The 19,963-nt window shown below is 31.6% G+C and overlaps 1 protein-coding gene across 1 annotated transcript; it reads left to right on the top strand.

Annotated features, from left to right (window-relative positions):
* Positions 1-834: 834 nt before the first annotated feature.
* LOC132715606 (transcription factor E2F8-like) lies at positions 835-19,284 on the top strand. The gene is made up of 12 exons (XM_060698638.1): positions 835-1,009; positions 2,934-3,414; positions 3,639-3,718; positions 4,195-4,325; positions 7,447-7,609; positions 8,058-8,128; positions 8,536-8,620; positions 9,282-9,428; positions 9,950-10,021; positions 10,815-10,891; positions 12,286-12,442; positions 13,147-19,284. Exons 1-12 carry the CDS (start codon positions 997-999, stop codon positions 14,586-14,588), a joined length of 2,919 nt encoding a protein of 972 aa, XP_060554621.1. The 5' UTR covers positions 835-996; the 3' UTR covers positions 14,589-19,284.
* Positions 19,285-19,963: the final 679 nt, after the last annotated feature.

Here is a 19,963-nt window from a genome sequence, read left to right as displayed (position 1 = left end):
CTAGGAGCTACATCATACCGCGCCAAATAATCCGTGAATTTTATCATATATTAAAGCTGATAAGTGTAATTAGACATTAAGTATAGGTTTTAATGTTATGTTATGTTCCAGCATTTGAGATCTATTCAAAATAAGAAGGACTAAAAGCTAAAGGTAAAGTATTTTAGACATTTTGTAATCAATCGTAGCTAAAAACATGACGTAGTTTGTCCAAATTAGTACCTATCTAATTTTGGGGAAAATACGATATATTTTCTTATTCTTGGGTTATTTTACATGTATTTATCGTTTAAGCATCATATGGTAGTAGATGATTCTCTTAAAGGTGTGTTTAAGCTTCCAATAAAGTATTTTTTAGATTCGATTAGAGATTATTTCAATATTGGATTTGTGATGTGGTGACCTATATTACGTTGGTGGGTAGGTTTTCATCTACAGAACTCAAAATATACCGGTCAGTTGTTTTATGTCAATTAGAAGGATTGATTTATTTGAAATGAAAGTTTATTTTATCGGATTGTGTGGTTTTATTGTATGATAATGTTTTGAATTTGACCCATTTTCAACGTACGCGGACATGTTGAATTTATTCCGCGAATATGTCGCATCTCGTTTCGCGTGACCTTGGTTTAGAGATTATAATAAAGCAATTTTGTTATTGTCGAAGTAATATTTATTAAGAAATTAGTAAAATTAGAAACGTTTCTTCTGATTTGCATATATTTGTGATATTTCTTTTTAATTTGTTAATTAACATCTTACTTGAGATGGAAAGATTAAAAAATATGCCCCAGTTTTACTTATGCAGGAGACGGGCTCTAAAAGCATACAATCACGCGCCAATTTTGAACGCGGTGTAACAAACACAGACAAGACCACTGTCAAGAACGAAAACATTTATTTTGTTATACTTTTTTTGCTTGAAATAACTTCATTGGTTTCTAAACTCTTTAACAGAAACCCCAGAATTTGCATGTTTCATTATTATCTGATGAAATGAATGTTTTACGTAAGTGCTTTTATTGCAAACACATTTGTTTTGATTTCGGGGTTTGGCGGAAAAAATGTAGGGGCGGTGATGTTTGTTATTATGTTATTAGCATTTTATCTTTATGCTTGAACAGTTAATCTGTTCAGTTTTGGGATTGAATATGATATATGTACTTGTGTCTTTTAAACATAATTTAAGATCTATATGTTTATTGCAATAGATAATTTTATATCGTGCTTGTGTGCATGCTTTCACTGATCTTAATTTGTCCAGGACCAGCCAAAAGCCCAAATATTTTAGTTTGCGCGTAGACTGGAGGGTCGTTTTTAGTTATCTTGAATATGAGTAAGAATAAGGACATGTTCATTTTTATTTTCAGAAAGAATTTTCTTTAAACATTTTCTTTTACACAATTCTCAACATCACAAATTCCGCGTCAATACTTATTTCACGGTAATGGCATATTTTCATGTGACCAGTGTTAATATTGGTCAGAATTGACATATTTTATTCATACACCTTAACAACAAAGTTTTTGTGCAAAATAGTTTACATATTTAGATTTTTGCATGAAATAGAACACCATTTTACAAATTTCTGCAAAAAGCAATAATAGTCCATTAAATTTGTGCATATGTCTGAAACCATCGTCATTTTCTAAATGTTCTTGTTTGTTGAAAAAATAAATTTTGAGGTACAAAGTAAGGATGATTTTAATATTTAAAATCAAGCAAAATAATATGTAGGAATTTTAACTGAAACGTGAAAAAACTTAAACTGTAACACTGTTACCGCGATTTAAATGATGACATACAGTTTTCAAAATGGCCGACATATGGTCTACGTTTGGTCCTTTAAAATTGACTTTGATTGAATATATTGTTGTTTCCTTTTGCCATACAGCAGAAAATACCTATATGTTATAGCAAATTTTTTTTATATACCATACAGGGCTGGCAAAATCAATTGTCCGTATTGCCCAGGTTGTCCCACAGCCTGTACTGACAAGTGAAAATTTTCAAGAATAAACTATGTAAATATCATACGGACAAGTTAAAAAATGCTTCACATAGAACGGACAAGTAAGTCAAAAATCACATTTTGCCGGCCCTGCCATAAGTTTCATTTGTTATTTTCATTCTGATTTCAACGTGTTAAGTACCGTGAACAGAGAGGAGCACAGTATATATCTTTGGTGTCAGGAACAAATTAAAATTCAAACAAGAGATAGAGAACTGTCCACATCAGATAATTATGACCAATATTTTAATTAAGATAGGTCTATCAGTTTCTCACCTATCTGGTTTAAGTTCATCAGGTTTTTGAAAGTAGTATATATGTAACAGGAAGAATAGTAAAAAGCAGCCAGATAGTACTATCGGAAAATCAACAAAGTAAAAGACTGGCATGTACATATTTTTAACTAGTTTATATTTCACGAAGGAATATAGAAATAAAAATATATATGACATAAAACATATATATAAAACTTTGAGAGACACATTCAATTCATGCTACTGTCAACATTAAAGATTATGTGAGGTTTTTTTTTTACCCCAAAATATCAGCTTGGTTTAAAGTAAGTTTACCCATTTTCCTTTGCTAATGTAAAACTCACCAGCAGTCTTGAACTTGAAACTGTCACACAGAATCACAATAAAAGATTGACAGTTTTTATTCCCTACATAAACTTTACAAGTGTGCCTGATAATGATATGGCCAAAAATTGCTCTAAAGATTGAGCCCATTTGTATTTTTAGAGGAACCTTAGCACAATGACACAGTCTAAATTGATCACTGCTATTGTGTTTACAGCTATTCACAGTGGATCTAAATGAAATGTTGAGGTTTTGCTTGTTGATAAGTATTTATAATTTCAATTTTGATATGATACTTTCTTTTCATCATGATAACAGATAAGTTTGTTTTGTTGTTTTTTCAGAAATGAGTCAGGTGGATAATTTGATCCCAGAACACATAAAGTCATCTTTAAATGAAGCAGAAATCGACAGTGACGGAGAAATCAATATGGAAAGAGTTCCTTTTGCTAAAAACACTATCAGAATGGATCTTAAACAAATAGATAGAAGTTTAAAGGCCATGAGTGCACAGAATCAAAACAAAGAAAATTTGAAGAACAGTGATTCAGATGAAAATCAAAATAGATCTTGCACTCCTACTAATGAGATAGAAGTGCCTGGGCAACCTCTTACACCAACAGCTAATCTTAAAGTGCTATTTAATGCTATGAGTCCAGAACTTAGACACAGAGATGAATTAAAACAAGCTACTTCAGATGAAGAAAGTCCCATTAACAGTCAAGATTATCAATTTGAAACTATCATAGAACTTAGTGCTCAAGAACTTGGTCCACAGTATGGACCTTCTAGGAAAGAAAAATCACTTGGATTATTGTGTCAAAAGTATGTTATATGCATTTTCTCGAATGATTTGTTTTTTTTTACAGAATGAAAATTTATTTTATAAGAGACTTTTTTTTCTTTTTATTTAATGATATTTCATTATTAATTACTATCTTTACATGATTTTTTTTTAACTGTTAACATCTTCAACTAAGTAAAAAAACATTTGAATTTGTGTTAAACACAGATATAATAATTGATTCACTGCTTGACTTTAATTACAGGTTTTTACAAAAGTACCCAGAGCATCCAGAATATGGAGAGAAGATACACATATGTTTAGACGAAGTTGCAAAGGAATTACGTAAGTATTAATTGATCAATGATCATTTATACCCATTAAACAAGTGATACATGTACTTGTTTATAGTTTGTGACTAAGTAAAGAATTTAAAGAAACAGTAGGTTACCATCATGAATCTTGACACTAATAACAGAAAAGTAACTGTTAAATCACTCGACAAAGACACTAATAACAGTTAACAAGATATAATGATCACACAAAATGTGTCATGATTCATTGTTACAAGTTGAAACCATGAAAAAAAATAGTGCAAACCTTTAAAAAAGAAATCACCATACTATATAAGAATTCCATCTAATATGACTGTTTATTCGGTTATAGGAAAGCATATACTTTAGGGACAAGTTAATTACAATTGTTAATCTATGACAGTCACATGTACCGCAACTACACTTACAAATTATTATTTTGTTTAATGCTGTGAAGAATGGACATTTTTAAGTAAGATTTTATTTATTTAAAATTACTTTTTTCAGAGGTGGAAAGAAGAAGGATCTATGATATTGTTAATGTGTTAGAAAGTGTGGAGATAGTCAGTCGTGTTGCTAAAAACAAATATGCCTGGCATGGGAAAGCCAACTTACCCACTACACTTGCCAAATTGAAGGTATGTTTATTAGCCCCCGCCGAAAATTTTCGGCGGAGGATATAGAAATAGTCTCCTTCCGTCCGACATTTTTGTCCGGAGCATATCACTATAAGTATTTGAGTTATCAACTTGAAACTTCATAAGTGGATAGACCTCATTGAGGAGGAGTGCAGTGCACAAGAATGATAACTCTACCTTGCATGAATTTTGAGTTATTGCCCTTTGTTATTTTTCAAGATTGATTTTTGTCCAGAGCATAACTCCAAAAGCCTATGAGATATTAACATGAAACTTCATAGGTGCATAGATCTCACTCAGGAGGTGTGCAGTGCACAAGAATGATAACTCTACCTTTCATAATTTTTGAGTTATTGCCCTTTGTTATTTTTCATACCTAATTTTTCACCTGAGTGGAGCATAACTCAAAAAGTGTTTGAGATATCAACATGAAATGTCATAGGTGGATAGATCTTATTGAGGAGGAATGTTGTGCGCAAGAATGATAACTCTTCCCTATACAATTTTTGAGTTAATACCCTTTGTTTTTTTCCATGCTATTTTGTCCAGAGCTTATCTCAAAAAGTATTTGAGGTATCAACTAGAAACTTCAAAGGTGGATGGATCTCATTGAGGAGGAGTGCAGTGCTTAAGAATGATAACTCTACCCTGCATTATTTTTGAGTTATTGCCCTTTGTTATTTTTCAACTTGAAACTTCATAGGTGGATAGATTTTACTGAGGAGGGATGCAGCACACAAGAATGATAACCTACCCTGCATTATTTTTCAGTAATTGCCCTTTGTTATTTTCAGCCATCAGTATTCACATAGGTTTCAAATCTGTAATCACTATAGCCATCAGTTTTCATTACCAAAAGACCTTAAAATGGAATTATTCCTCTCTACTACATATACATTCTTCCAATGAGCAAACACATTCGGCGGGGGATGGCCATGTTGACATGGCTCTTGTTAACATTTGAATTTAAAAATATAATCTGGTCAGTTTTAATTTATAGAAAATGAATAAACAATATGTGCAATGAAAATTAAAACTATGGGAAAGATTTGATTAATTTTCTATCCTAACATATCACTAAATGCACACTAAACTTTATACCACAATGACATGATAGCATTCTTTCCTTCAAATCATGCTTAAAGATGTTTTCGGGTGTTTTCATATAGACATATAGGCAAAATTAAAACTGTTCACTAGAATTTCTTTAAACTTAGCATGTTGTTAGAATATGATAACAGAAACATTTTAAGCGAAAAAATAATTGGGTTCACCATTCTCGTTTTTGAGTTATCTGCCCCTGAATCAGAGTTTTCTACTTATTTGAGGTCATTTCAAGGGCAGATAACTTATACATACTTAAATGAATTCTTGTTTTTACTTCTGGGTTATGTTTTTCTTTTTATTGTTGGATACAATACATAATAACATGCAATTTCTTACATCCTTTCTGTTAATTTTTATACGCCACGCCCGTTTGAAAAACGGGACTTATTATGGGAACGGGCGGGCGGCGTCCAATTTTGTCCGGAGCATATCTCCTACATGTATGGAGGGATTTTAATGAAACTTCATAGAAATGTTCACCACTATGAGGAGCAGTGTCGCGCACATGAACCAGGTCAAAGGTCAAGGTCACACTTAGAGGTCATTGAAAAATGCTTGTCCGGAGCAAAACTTCCACATGTATAGAGGGATTTCAATACTACTTGGCACAAATGTTCACCATTGTGAGGCGGAGTGTCGCGTGCAAGATTCAGGTCCTTGCGGCCAAGGTCAAGGTCACACAAAGAGGTCAAAGTTCAGATAAAAATATGAAGATGTGTATATGGACCATTTAGTCATCATTTATTGAGGGATTGTAACACAAATGGTCATTATCAAGACTATGGCTGTGATACATATAATTTAGGTCAATATATACAAGGTCAAGGTCACTAAAGATGATGAAATATCCAGATTTTGTAAATAGAATTTAATCAAAGGGCGACAACAAAGTTATTACTTTGTTCATAAATGACTTACACAATTACTCCCCTTGATCTACTTTCACTTTCAATTCTAAAAATAGAATTTAATCAAAGGGCATAAAATAATCCTCTTTCTTGGACTCGAGTATGTTCTAAAGAATGTAACATTTATTTACACATGTTTCATTCATTGGTCAAGATTCTTAACTGTGATAACTATGGTGTTCTGTAGACTTGGTATTTGTTCATAAAGATCATACAGTAATTACCTTATCAAATGTAAATACTTTCTCATAGAAATTTAATTATATTTTAATTTTCAAGTAAATATCAGTTCAGCTCATTCAAAGATTAAGAATTGTAATGAAATGTATTTCCCTAGAATAAAATCTTAAATCAGAATTTTTTAGTTATTAAATTACAATTACATGTACTTTTTATCTTCCCTACTGATTTGTTTTAAGGTTCATTTAACAACACAGTGCCAAGGATAAAAATTTGCTTGCTAGGTAACACTTATCCATAATGCCCCCATCTCCATCTAAAGCTTTCGTAAACGGGCGTATTTTGTGACTATGGCACCCTTGTTTTCAATGAAAATAAAGGTACTTAAAATTCTTAAAAAATAGGCCATTTTCTAAGAAAAAATGCACAGGTTAAAAGAAGAAGTGGGAATAAAAACTACCCACTCTAAATTTGCTCTTGAAATTTTGCATATATATCAACTTAAACGAAGGTAAGCTTTATGAAAATAAGAAAAAAAAAATTGTATTGTTTCCATTCATTGTAAATTATCTGCCTTTGAATTTAACAAAAAAGTCCAATTCAAGGGCAGATAACTCAAAAACGAGAACGGTGAACCCAATTTTTTTTTGCTTAAAATGTTTCTGTTATCATATTCTAACAACATGCCAAGTTTAAAGAAATTCTATTGTACAGTTTTAATTTTGCCTATATGTCTATATGAAAACTCCCGAAAACGCCCTTAACTACAAGATAGTGCACACTTTGATCTGTTGTTTTACTGAATAAGAAGTCTGTGTCAGAATTGACAACATGTGTGAATGTACTATGTTTAAATGTGTCTAAATATAAGTAATTAAAGTCTGTGGTTTTTATGTAAATATTTTAACTTGAACAATATTTTACAGGCACTAGGTGACAGTGAAGGTTTTGGGGAGCAAATACAAAGATTGAAGGATTATGAGTTTAACAGGGAGTTAGAGGAACAGTTTGGCAGATGTGATCCTAGAACCAAAAAAGTTCCAGAACCAGACTTTTCAATATTTGGAGAAAATTCACTTTTTAATCAAGGTATTTTATGATTAAATTATCATTTATAATTCTCTGTTTCTAGTTTAACTTGACATAATTGTCCCATGAGATAAGACGGATTTTGTATCTTGAGGTGGATGTGTGTATTTTTTAGCTAGACTATTCGAAGAATACGGAGAGCTATTGTACTCACCAAGGCATCTGCGTTAGCTTCAGTAAAATTTTTGCTGGCAAGTTGCTATGTCCAAAACATGTATTGAAACATAAAAGGATGTTTGATTAATTTAATCATATTAATTTTGTAAAAAAAAAGGTAGATGCCAGTCATCATCATAATGATGATACAATTTAATATCAAAAAAAGTTTTTATAAATGTAAAATATACAATCTGGTTTTTTGGTTTTGACTCTAGACACATCTGATGCAATTTGAAGAAGCCTGAAGGCTAAAAACATTCCATATATAATGTATTTGTTTTTTTTTCAGCTGCCTTAAGAAAGGACAAATCACTAGGAATAATGAGTCAGAAGTTTCTTATGTTGTTTCTAGTTTCTAGGGTAGGTGCAAAAATTTTATAATTTACTTTCTAAGTGGACCTGTCCATTAGTTAAGAAGAATAGCTTTTTGAAAAACTTCTTGATGGCACATGTTTTTGTGCCCCATTTTAACTTAAAATTTTTTATCCAATTTGCTTATTAGTAGGATAATTTATAAAATTATCAAATCTTTCAACTTCTAACTTGTAATACTTGTATTATCAGGACAGGCACAGTTGTAAGACAAGGGATAATATCTTCAAGGCAATATTTTTAAAAGTTATGTCCCTTTTCAGATTATAATATTTATAAACATTGGTTATTGATGCATGCAGTGCTCTTGTTTCTTATAAATTTGACAGTCTAAAGTTTTGTTTGTTTAAATTTTAAAATCACTTATCTTTATATTTGTTAAACTTATATTTCAGCCAAAGACAGTAAATTTGGATCTCTCGGCAAAGTTGTTAATTGGAGATGCTAATATTGATAGGACAGAAAATGCCAAATTTAAAAGTAAGGAAAACTGCTGTTTGTTTAAGGCTCTTGTTTTATTTTCTCTGATTAAATTATTATACCGTCAAACTGTTGAAATGTGCTTAAACAGTCATAACTATTATTATTTACAGATTTGAGTTATACTGGGACAAAAGAATGCATGTGACAAAACCATTATTATTTTGATATGACCTTTACCTCTGTGGTCAAATTAATGAGTGTTAAAAGTTTCATAAATTTGTTATTTAAGTAAAAATTTGATGTATACCTGGACAAAGAAACACATATGACAACACTGATATGTTGAACTATTCTAAATGACCATGACCTTAAATTGTGTTTTCATGGTAAGGTCAAATTATTTGAATTATGCTTAAATTGTCAAAATTTCATTATTTATGGATTGATTCATTTTTGGACAAAAGAACATGATAACAAAACTAAGATGATAATTCAAATGTGACTGACCATGACCTTTGAATGACCTTGACCATTAAGGTCAAATATGCAATTTTAATTGTACTTTGTTCAAGACATTTCTGTTGTTTTTAAAGTATTCATTACTACAATATTCTTCCTCCAATGTGTTTGACTTAAGAAGTAAGAAAAGTTGGGTGTGACTCTTGAATATTGAAACTAACAATTGTAACATAATGTTACATTAATGTTTTTTTTGCAGCTAAGATACGTCGCTTATATGACATTGCAAATATATTGACCAGTCTGGATCTGATTCGTAAAGTCCATGTTACTGAGATTAGGGGAAGAAAACCAGCATTTAAATATATAGGTCCTGATATAGATGAAAACAAAGATTTACAACTTGGTAAGTTCTTCATATTTATAATAAACATACTCTTTATAAATGATATACATTTAAATTCATGTGACTTTTGACTTTGCTCAACCGTGTTCAAGTGAATTTATAACCGAGCTTAAGTTTAGATTAGCTGTATGAATACCTCTCTTTATTCACAGCTTGTAAGTTCAGTTATGTGTAGTCATTTATGAGAAATCATGTGTAAAAATCGGTATTATTCTGGAAATTTGTTCAGAGACAAATTGTTTTAAGGCCTTACATCAAACATATAAAGAATAAAAGACATGATAATAGAAGGACACTGGTTAATATTATTGTCCACCAATACTTTAGAAGTTAAAACATTGAATCCTTGTAAAAGGAGATTCCTTGTGACATTTTTTTACCTGCATAAAATAAAGCATGTCTTAGAACATCCTCAAACATTTATGATGGGATTTATTTTGTGTTTGTAGCTGGAAAAAATGTAATTGTTAGCTTTAAATCATAATATGAATTGTTAATTATTAAGATTGGATTGTTTTCAGCATGTTGCAGTGATGGCTGTCATAGACCTACATCTAGACATTCCATGTTAGACTGTATACAAAATAATAGAGGTAAGTATTGTATTCATTGCTGCAAATTTAATGTGTACTTATACCATGAGGGCCTCAAAGAGAGATTAGTTAAAGTCACCAACTTCTAATTACTTGCCCCTCACTGATGTGGAACTGATTCGAGTCAGAAACTTTGGTTTCTTTTATGTGATGGTTCTGTACAAGTGCTTGCTTAATGGGTGCTTGTGCTTTTGATAATTCATAAGGGGCACCTGAAGTCTTCCTCCTCCACCAGTAAAGCTGGAAAGTCAACATATGACCTTTACATTGTGACTTCAAGATTCAACCAAAGTAAAAAAAAAAGAATCTCCTTGGTTGAATAGTTAAGCTTGTTTACTTCAAAAGTTGGGAGCAAACAGTGATAGGGTGTACCTTCTAGTATCATTGCCTGATCAATAACTTGAAAAATAGATAGCCCAAGTTTTAGTATCATTGCCTGATCAATAACTTGAAAAATAGATAGCCCAAGTTTCTGAAACTTGGTAGTTACATACCCCATGTCCAGTAGGGGACTTTTGAGGTAAAGCCATAAAGGTCACAGTGACTTATTGTTTGATTATTAATGTGAGATGTAATGAGCATAAATTTGAGTAATTTTGTTAGTCTTAACTTTATTATTATAAATATTTTATTATAACATTTGACCATACAAAATAATTATGTCAGTGTGAAATCCTTGTCAAGTTATTGATTTGAGAATAAAATAAGCTGAGGTTTGTTGAGCTGGAAAAGGATGGCCAATAAATTACCCCTACTCCCATACTAAATAACTATATCTGTATTTATATTTCAGTTGCAAAGATTATGGACTCGTACAAAAGTATAAAACCAGTTACAGCAGGAATAGCAGGAGAAAGTACTGGTAATTATGTTGTTTTATTTTGTCATTTTATTGCCCAAATATATACAAATGGGGGGGGGGGGGTTGACCTGTGCAATTTAAAATACTCCTGACATTGTAGTGATAGTAAGTGCAGAATTCTTGCTAAATTGAATGTACAGTCTACTCCACTTATAACGAGATTTTAACGAGGTACCGCTTACAACGTACATTCTACTGTGTCCCGGCCTTTTTCCTTCTATTTTCCTTTCATTTTTTATCGTTTATAATGAGATCGGTTTTAGCGAGATATCGTTTACAACGTACATAATTTCACCGTCCCATGCGTATTTTTAAGAATTTTAACGAGATAACTTCATTTCACTTTGTCTGCATCAGTTTGTCAACTTGAGAAAAACAACGATGACCAATAAGAAAGGTCAATTAAGGAAGAAATTATTGACGCGGGACGAGATAATGGGTCTCAAATGTGTCAGTCGATCTTGTCTTGTCAGCGCTTTGGGCTAAATTGTCCCTAAGGTGACGAACTGTTATAACAAAACAATTTCATTGAGTGATTAGCACAAAGAAAGCGGCTAATTTCTTGAGGCCCACCATTAGCGGTAGGTACATTACGGGGACACCAGTGAGGAGAGGTTTCGGTAGAAACCAATTTCTTGAGGTGTTAATCGGTGTTCGTGAGAAATGCACTGCGTGACTTTTGAAAACGAACTTTAAAATGTACATATTAATGAAAAAAACACACGCGGTTAGACGTAGGTTGTGTTTTCATGTTTTTGTTTTAAATTCTATTGTTAGCTAGATATATTTAATACATGTATATTTAAAATAAAAAAACTTTCCTGATTGCTAAGAGTTACCCTCCCAGTATAACTCTTTCCAAAAAGGATGCGCGCGAAGTAGAAATAAATGATGCTCGCCCCGGTATCGGATTTCTCAATTTTTTCTGTCCCCGTTTAATAAGACGGAATCAATCCGAAGGTCCCGACGATCTCGTTGTATCCGGAGTGCACTGTATTTCAGCAAATGTTTTCCTTTTATTTGATTGCATAAAATGTTGGATCATCTGGTCTGTTGTTTATCCTGAATAGTTCAGATACATTGCTAATAGAAACTTTAATGAAAGTGATGTATATGGACAAGATTGAATCTGATTTAACAGATTGATTTAAAAGTGAACAGCTTACCTACTCTAAATGCATACCTAAATGATGTTTGTGATGCTTTAAAGATACCAGTTATTCATATTGTGACCATCTATAGTGTGTAGAAATTTAGATAACATATCTTCGTGTGAAGTCAAAACATGTTTATTTTTTATTTACAAAGAGGCTTTGTAGCAATTATAAAATTTTTCTAATATAAATTTTTGAGATAGTTTTTTTAAATGCAGTTTAATTAATTTTTAAATTGCATGTTACAGAATTTTTTTTTCATTAACTTTCAATTTAGGTTTCGGATGAAATTTTGGGGATTCCCGTCATCCTGTTTGAACTTTTATGCTGTAGCATCTGTTGAAACCAATAAGTTAAATGCCTCCTCAGAGCCCTCTAGTCCTGTTAAAGTGGAGAAAACTCATGGTAAAATCTAGATTTCTGTTGTCATTGATAATTATATGAGATAAAGGTTTTCACAGAAAATGTACTGGTAAATTATTCATGCAATCTTATCATCTCAATATCTCGATCTGTTTTGTTTTGTAGTTAATAATTTTTTTGTCAAAATAGCAAGAGCCTGGCACTGTTTAGCCAATTTATATTTAATTATTAAGCAGAAGTCTATGTAGACCATGTATTAGTGTATGTTTGTCAAACTTCACTTCAACAACAACTTGGCCTTGTTGCACGTGAAATATTCAGAAGTGATAATGATACATAGTAGTTACATATTATAAATTATAATGTAATCAGGAATGTAGATCCCATATGAATTATATCTTGTAATTTTCTTCACCAACAGAGAAGAGAATATATGCTGTATGATAACTTAAGTGTTGAGAAATTTGAAACATAATGCATGGAATTAGTGTCATTTTGTTATGAAATTCTGATATATTGCAATTTTTTTTAAGCAAAAGTTTATATTTGAATGTAAGACACATTTGTGTGGACATTTATCATCCAACTACAAAACAAATAAAATTATTTATGATACATGTGTATGGCTATAAATGTTTTCTGTTTCAAGTTCTACTCTAGTTATTGATCATTAATGTAACAAAAATGTGAATACTTGTTTTAATTATATTTATTGTTATTAACTTGACTGTCTTAAATATTTACAGATGTGTCAGCATTACAGAAAAAGTTTGTTACATTATCACATCTGGATGCCTCAAAAATAAGGATAGGTGGGAGTGGGGATGATTCTCAATCCAAGCTGCCAACTAAAGGATTTGTTAGGAGAAAAGTTCTCATGAAAAGTGATGAAGTAAATGCATTAAAGTCGCCATCAGCTGGTCAACAAGGTAGTGAAGCTATTATCATTAAAGCTACTAAATCAGTCGGTGTGAAAAGCGGCAAACAGCCTACAGTTATCCCACTCACTAAAGAGCAGATTGATGCAGTTCTTAGATCATTGAAAGTGCCAGTGCCTGTTAGTAAAGGTCAGTTAAACGATGCTGCAACACAAGTTTCATCTGTTGAGGAACAGGTCCAGCCTGAAACTGAAGTGTTAAGTGAAGAAATTTCTTCAGAGGAAATGCAAGTAGTGAATGAGCAAACACCTATATTGACAGTTAATACTCCTGAAAAGGGTATTAAACGTCCAATAGGAGTAGCAGACAGTATTCCTCCTGAAAAGAGGGTTAAATTAGATTTTCCATCTCCTTGCTCAGAAGATGATGGTTCACCTTATTCTGGAAATCAGGAAAACCCGTTGATCAGGTTCAGAAAGAAAGTAGTGGATACCGTTAAACCTTCACCTCAAAGGGCGTTGCATTTAACGCCTGAATTTGTAAATCCTTCAGAGAAAAATATGGCTCCTAGAGGGGATGCATCTAATCTAGATCATGATCAGTTGGAATGTACTGGAGAGGACAGACAGAAACCAGTTAGCAAAAAAATTGAAATTATTATAAATGAATCTGCAATGGAGTCTAATAGTTTGCTCAATGTGTCAAATTCAAATCCCAACCATATCTCTGTGACAAATAGCCCTGTTAGTGTTGTTTCAAGTCCTGCAAGCCGGACAGTAGTTCAACTGTCTAATCAACCAACCACACTCTTGCAACTTCCATTTGTAAGCATACAGGGTCAAGGCCATCAGAAAATAGGTCAGCCAATGACAGTTCCACTAGCTATGTCCCAAAATGTACAGATTGTTCAAGGTGGCCAGCAAGTTGTTCAGTTACCTGTAACTTTTAGCCCGTCTTCAACGGCAAACAACACTGGAACCAGTCCAAGGGTATATACCTACTCGTTACCTAGCAACCAATCCAATATCACTGTCACAAACCTTCAGCTTATTCCACAAACCACCATTAAAGGAACATCAGGTGTAACTACTATTGTTCGACCAGTACCAACAAAAGCTACTGCTTCACTAAATCCTGGCTCCCAAATTGTTCCCCCTCAAGTTCTGACCAGTTCCCCTTTAACCTATGTTAGTAAAGCCCCAGGTGGGTTCATTCCAATATCTGGTTCATCTGTACCAAAAATTATACTCTCTGCAAAGCCCAGCCTAGAATCTTCTACCTCTGGATCTGTTGCTGTTGACAGCTCATAAATATTCATAGGATTTTAAATTAATTAGTTCATGGATATTCATCACTTGTGCTTTCATTGTTAAGTATTCGTTAAAGATGATTTTAGTATTGTTTTTAAGTGCTTTTAACTCTAAAGATATGTCTATTTAATGAATTGTTTCTAGTCTTTAAGTTGTAGGATGATTAGAAAATTAGCCTTTATATCTAAAGTACTTGTATCCTGGTACAAGATTTTAGGAGGCATGTGTGTTTGTCTGGAATAACTTTAAATGGTTTAACAGTAGTGAACTAGATGTGAATGTAAATCAAGATATATGAAGAGAGATGTTTATTTATAGATTAATGTATATGCAAGAATAAAGTTTTCAGTTGGATAGCTTATAAAGAATCGGAGAGTCTAGGTAATATTTTAAAAGCTGCAGAATTTACTTTAGATGAAAAACAAATTATGAAAAGGTTCTTACTGAGGGACAACATATTTGTGAAAATGTAAAGGTGAAATACACCGTGTACATGTAAAATTGCAAGTTGACATGTTCGGTTAGGGCAGATTTATTCGAGTTGCTTGTACATGTGCTCACTAAGATCACTTCAGTATGTGTGCCTAAAGATTCATGTGCTTTTGAAAATCTGTTTTTCAATTCTTGTGCATATTGTGCCTAAAGATCTTTACTACCTATAAAATGTTTTTGTCTATTTATGAAAAATATGTAAAAGATGCATGTAGAACTAAAGTGTGTGTATGTGTAATGTAAATTAAAGATGGCGATGAAATTTTGACTGTCAAATGAAACTGGTGCTTCCTTGAATCAAAGTATTAAGTATCAACAAGCTTTCTTATCATGGAATCTTGCATGTAAATTATTCCTGGATAGAAAACTTGTTGACATCCCTGTGAAGAAACGTAGTGGGCTCATGATAAGCTGTAACTGATGAGATAGTTTGTATAAGAAGTAATAAAACTTATTCAGTAAACAATTTCGTGAATGAACAGTAAATGATCTTACAGATTCGCATATTCATGTGAATTAGTTGTTAAAACTGAATTAATAACTTTATTGCAAGATGAGTTTAGCTCAGACATGTCACAATAAAAAGAATTTGATTTATTGTAAGCACCATTAAGAAATTAACGTTGATATGCCATCTTGTGTGAAAATACCTGTTATTTGTGTATATGCTATCTTGTACAAAAAGTAAGTATTCAGTAAGCTTATTCCTAGAATAAGCTGGCCAATGTATGAATAATTTATGTACAGATGTTCTAATGAATTTATAACCTTAAAGGACCTGATTTAAATGGCTATAATTGAAGTGTGACATAATATTCTTAGTTTGCCACTTATTTATTTTGTGTAACCCGAGGCAGCATAATTTATTGGTTATTACATTTAATTTGTATAGTAAGATACATTGCAGTAGCTAAAGTGTAGTAAGTATATACATGTATATTCATATAAATTATTTTAATTATTATTTCTATTTTCATGAGTCTTTATATTCTGTTCTGTAGCTATATACATTTTGTTTGTGTTTTTGTGTGTGTTTAAAGATTGGTTTTTTTTTTAGATTTACTGGAGACTGCTTTGAAAAAATAACTTCTGATATTACGAGAGGTATTAACAACACATTGTCTTAATACTCCAGAGTTAATGTACAGAATAAATTTTTAAAATATTTAGATATAAGTTATATGGTGTAAACAGAAATTTTTGTTAATGAACAAAATTTGGATATTCTAGATTTTTTTCAAAAGTATTAAAATGCTTTGCATGTACGTGTTTGTATCATGTAAGACTTGGACAAGAGAGTTTCATTTGTTGTTAATGTAATGAATTGTGTGAGAGTAGTTATTGTTATCCTGACTTTCAAAACAAGTCTTTCAGTAATCCCTTAATTGTACATTTTGATCTCTTTGAAATTTTGTCATGCTTTCTTTGAGACATGTCTGTATGTAGTATGAATGTATGTTGTTTTCATACAATGTCTTTTCCTCGCTTTCTATCCATTTGTTGAATTCCCTGTAAACATAAGCATTACATATCTAAATTTTAAAGGCATGGTTGAACATTTAAATATTCAGTTATGTATTTAGATTTGATATTAAGTGGTAATACTTGCGCTGTGACATTGTTGCTATTTTGTGATTTAATGAACTGATTTCATAGTTTAAGTACCAAGAGTATTTTTAAAAAAAAGAAAGAAGATAAATAACACACTAAATTATCAAGTCTTTGGTAAACACCTATGTGATGTGTGTTTTTATACCAAGCTTTGAACTTGTTAGCAAAAATACCCACCTAAAGTTGTAATAGCTGTTTAATAAGGGAGGGGGATTGTGTTTAAGTTGTGTGTGTGATTGTGTAGGAAGTGGTTTGTTAATGTGCGAAATAATGTGTACAGAACTGTAACTTGCTCAATATGTTTGATTGATTGTACACAGCCTCCTGTAAGGGTTTTTTATATCACATGTAGACATAGTATAGTAATTGTAATAAAATGGTAGTATAAATATCTCCATGGTTTTGGACACTGCAAGTTCTTAATTTTTCATAACATAATTAAAGAGAAAACATGAAATTTAAAGCAAAAAAAAATCTAACAAAATTGTCAAAGAAAACAGGCTTAGCAGAATGAATAAATATGTAATTGAATTAAATTATTTCTTCAATAGGTTTTCTTTCATTTAACCATATCTTCTTAATTACATTTACATAGGAAAGGTTACTTTAGGCGCCAACTCTTTCTTAACCAGGCATTATTATCAAAGTATTAATTTATTTGTTTGCATTGAAATGGACACATATCTTATAAAAATTTCTTATGCTAAATGTGTAGAACCAGAATTGTGATTCATGACATGCTTGACTTTGGTAGGGAAGTCACATTTAAACATGACTAGTTCTATAATCAAATCTGGGCATATTCATTTACACAAGGTAAGCCAGACAAAAGGTTTAGAAAAGCAATATGCAGGTAACTAATGATTATTGAGTTTTATTGGTGAGATTTTATCTAAATGATATTTTACTGAGGAATTTTAGATTGTATTAAACATGATTTTATTGTATTTGTGCTGACTCAAGTTCCAATTCTTTCAGCTTAGATATTTATTGTTACGTATACACAATTTGGTTTTTATCATTAATTATTCTTTCCAGTAATGTTTTATAATACAGTGTTATATTTCTCACTTGTGAATGTGATTTCAGTGGACAATATATACAATGAGGCAGATATACAATTTGTAGACTTATTTAGCGTGTTGAAATCTAGTAGCAACAGTGAAAGTCCAATCTCACTAGTGTAGAGCCAGATCAGCATGTATATATGGTCACCTTAGTGCAGTAACAGGTTAACTCATATTAAATTAGAAAAGGAGTTAACCTGTTACTGCACTCGGGTGACAATGTGTGTAATCTCACCTGACTATACTTACTGATGTATTATCTTTGTATTTGATAATGAAATCCTTTTAACTATTATGAAACTACCAGATACATAGCAGCCCATTTCACAAAAGTTAATATTGATGTATTAAAAAGAAAAATGTTTTGTAATGCAGGTTACTTTAATTGTTGTATTAAGTATAAAAGTAATAATATGTAGAATAATTGTAAGATTCTTTACATCATTGTCAGTTGTCGACAAGTTTGTTACTATGTAACAGTCGCAGAATTTACAAGTTTACATAAATGTCTGATTGGCTAAATGTATTTTAATGATAAAATTGGAATGAAAGTAGGTACCCATACACAGGTTGTATGGAGCAGATAATTGTTACAGGCTAACAGTTTTTTTTTCCAAAGATATTTCTAAAAGATGCATGATTTTTTTGTGTGAACAACTGTTATTACAAGTATTTGGTTTTGTTTTAACCCTTTTGATTGGTAACCATAATAAAAACACCTTACTACAGTGTTCACTGATTCCATTTTAACATTATTTTTTTAAACTTTTTTTTATCTATCAAGCCTATGTAATGGCAGTAAATTGTTCCAAAATAAATGCAAGGCTTGTGCATAGATACTGAAAACTAAGTACGGAGTGTTTCCTGAAACAATTTAAAACTGGTATTGATGTCTTAGTTATTAATATTCACGAATTGTTAGAATTTGGTCAACATGAAAATGTTTCAGACAGTTTCAAGTAATGTTAGCAATGATTGATGATTATATGTTCATGCACAATCAACCTGTGTTGAATGCACTTAGAAGTATGCACTTAGATAGGGCAGATAGATGATATGCAGAATTTGCTTATCATTTAGGGTAATTTATAAGTAATAAAAACTACTATAATGTACTTTAAGTATTCAGTTCAATAAATTAACATGGGTAAAAGTTAAGTTTGGAATGTTGATACTCCTGAAACTCGGCTCTTTCTGCTATCAATTTAAGTAAAAAACATTGTAATTCAAGATTTGTTGACATTTTAAACTTTTACCCATGTTAGTACTATACAACCATGTATTACATGTTGGTGAAATGTTCTCTTTCATGATAAGTACTTTAGGTTTATTACACTATCTTAGTATTGTTTTATAACATGTGAATGCTCACTGTGTGCTGATTGCATCATTTATTTTATATTATATTTTCAAACCAAACTGCCTGTGTCATAGAGTAGAAAATTAGTTTGGTTTGGATGTGCAATTGTACATAACAATTGTAATCAGTTGCAAAAAATTGCAAAATAAATGTAATTTATTTTTCATGTTTTTGTTTGTATTTCTTACATTTACTAGTATTGATACATTAGCCTTTTGAATGGCAAGCTGTACAACTTCACACGAACATAAGGTGATTCCGCTTTGTCAGCCATGTTTGTTTTCCCAAGTCCGTCCAAAGTGAAAGTAGGCCAAAATTCATATAATAACAAAGCTCACAATGTAAAATGATGAGCCATTTGCATGTACACTTCCAGTTCTATGTTTTAAGGACTATTTTAAAGAATAATAAAAATGATAACAATAAGAAAATTTACCTTGAATGTGCTAATTTTCTGAAGACAAAGTACAATCTGTTGTATAGTTTTATATGGCAAAATCCAGTTTAGAGTCAGTTTTAGTGCAGACAAATGTATTTTTTGCAGCAGAAAAAACTTAAATCTTAAAAAAGCAGTTTATCTGACCTTGAAAAAACATGGCCTCCATGCCATGTAAAAACAAGCAATTATCATAGTATTGCAAGCAATCCATAAGTCCCTTACCGGTTAGAACCCCAGCAACATTCTGATGGGCCACTGGCCATTCAATTTTACCAGTGAATGAATGACATGAATGAACTTAAATCTTTTGAGTTCTAAGTTTGTCTATATCACTGTAATGTGTTAAGTTTCCATGCCTAGTAAGGAAATTATGTTAATACAACCTTGTCATATTATTACAATGTGG

Source organism: Ruditapes philippinarum, unplaced genomic scaffold (genome assembly GCF_026571515.1).
Source record: "Ruditapes philippinarum isolate M1 unplaced genomic scaffold, ASM2657151v2 ctg1344_1_1_1_1, whole genome shotgun sequence".
In the NCBI taxonomy this organism is placed as follows: Eukaryota; Metazoa; Mollusca; class Bivalvia; order Venerida; family Veneridae; genus Ruditapes; species Ruditapes philippinarum.
Note: the sequence above shows the minus strand (reverse complement) of the source record. Positions and strands in the feature narration are given on the sequence as shown.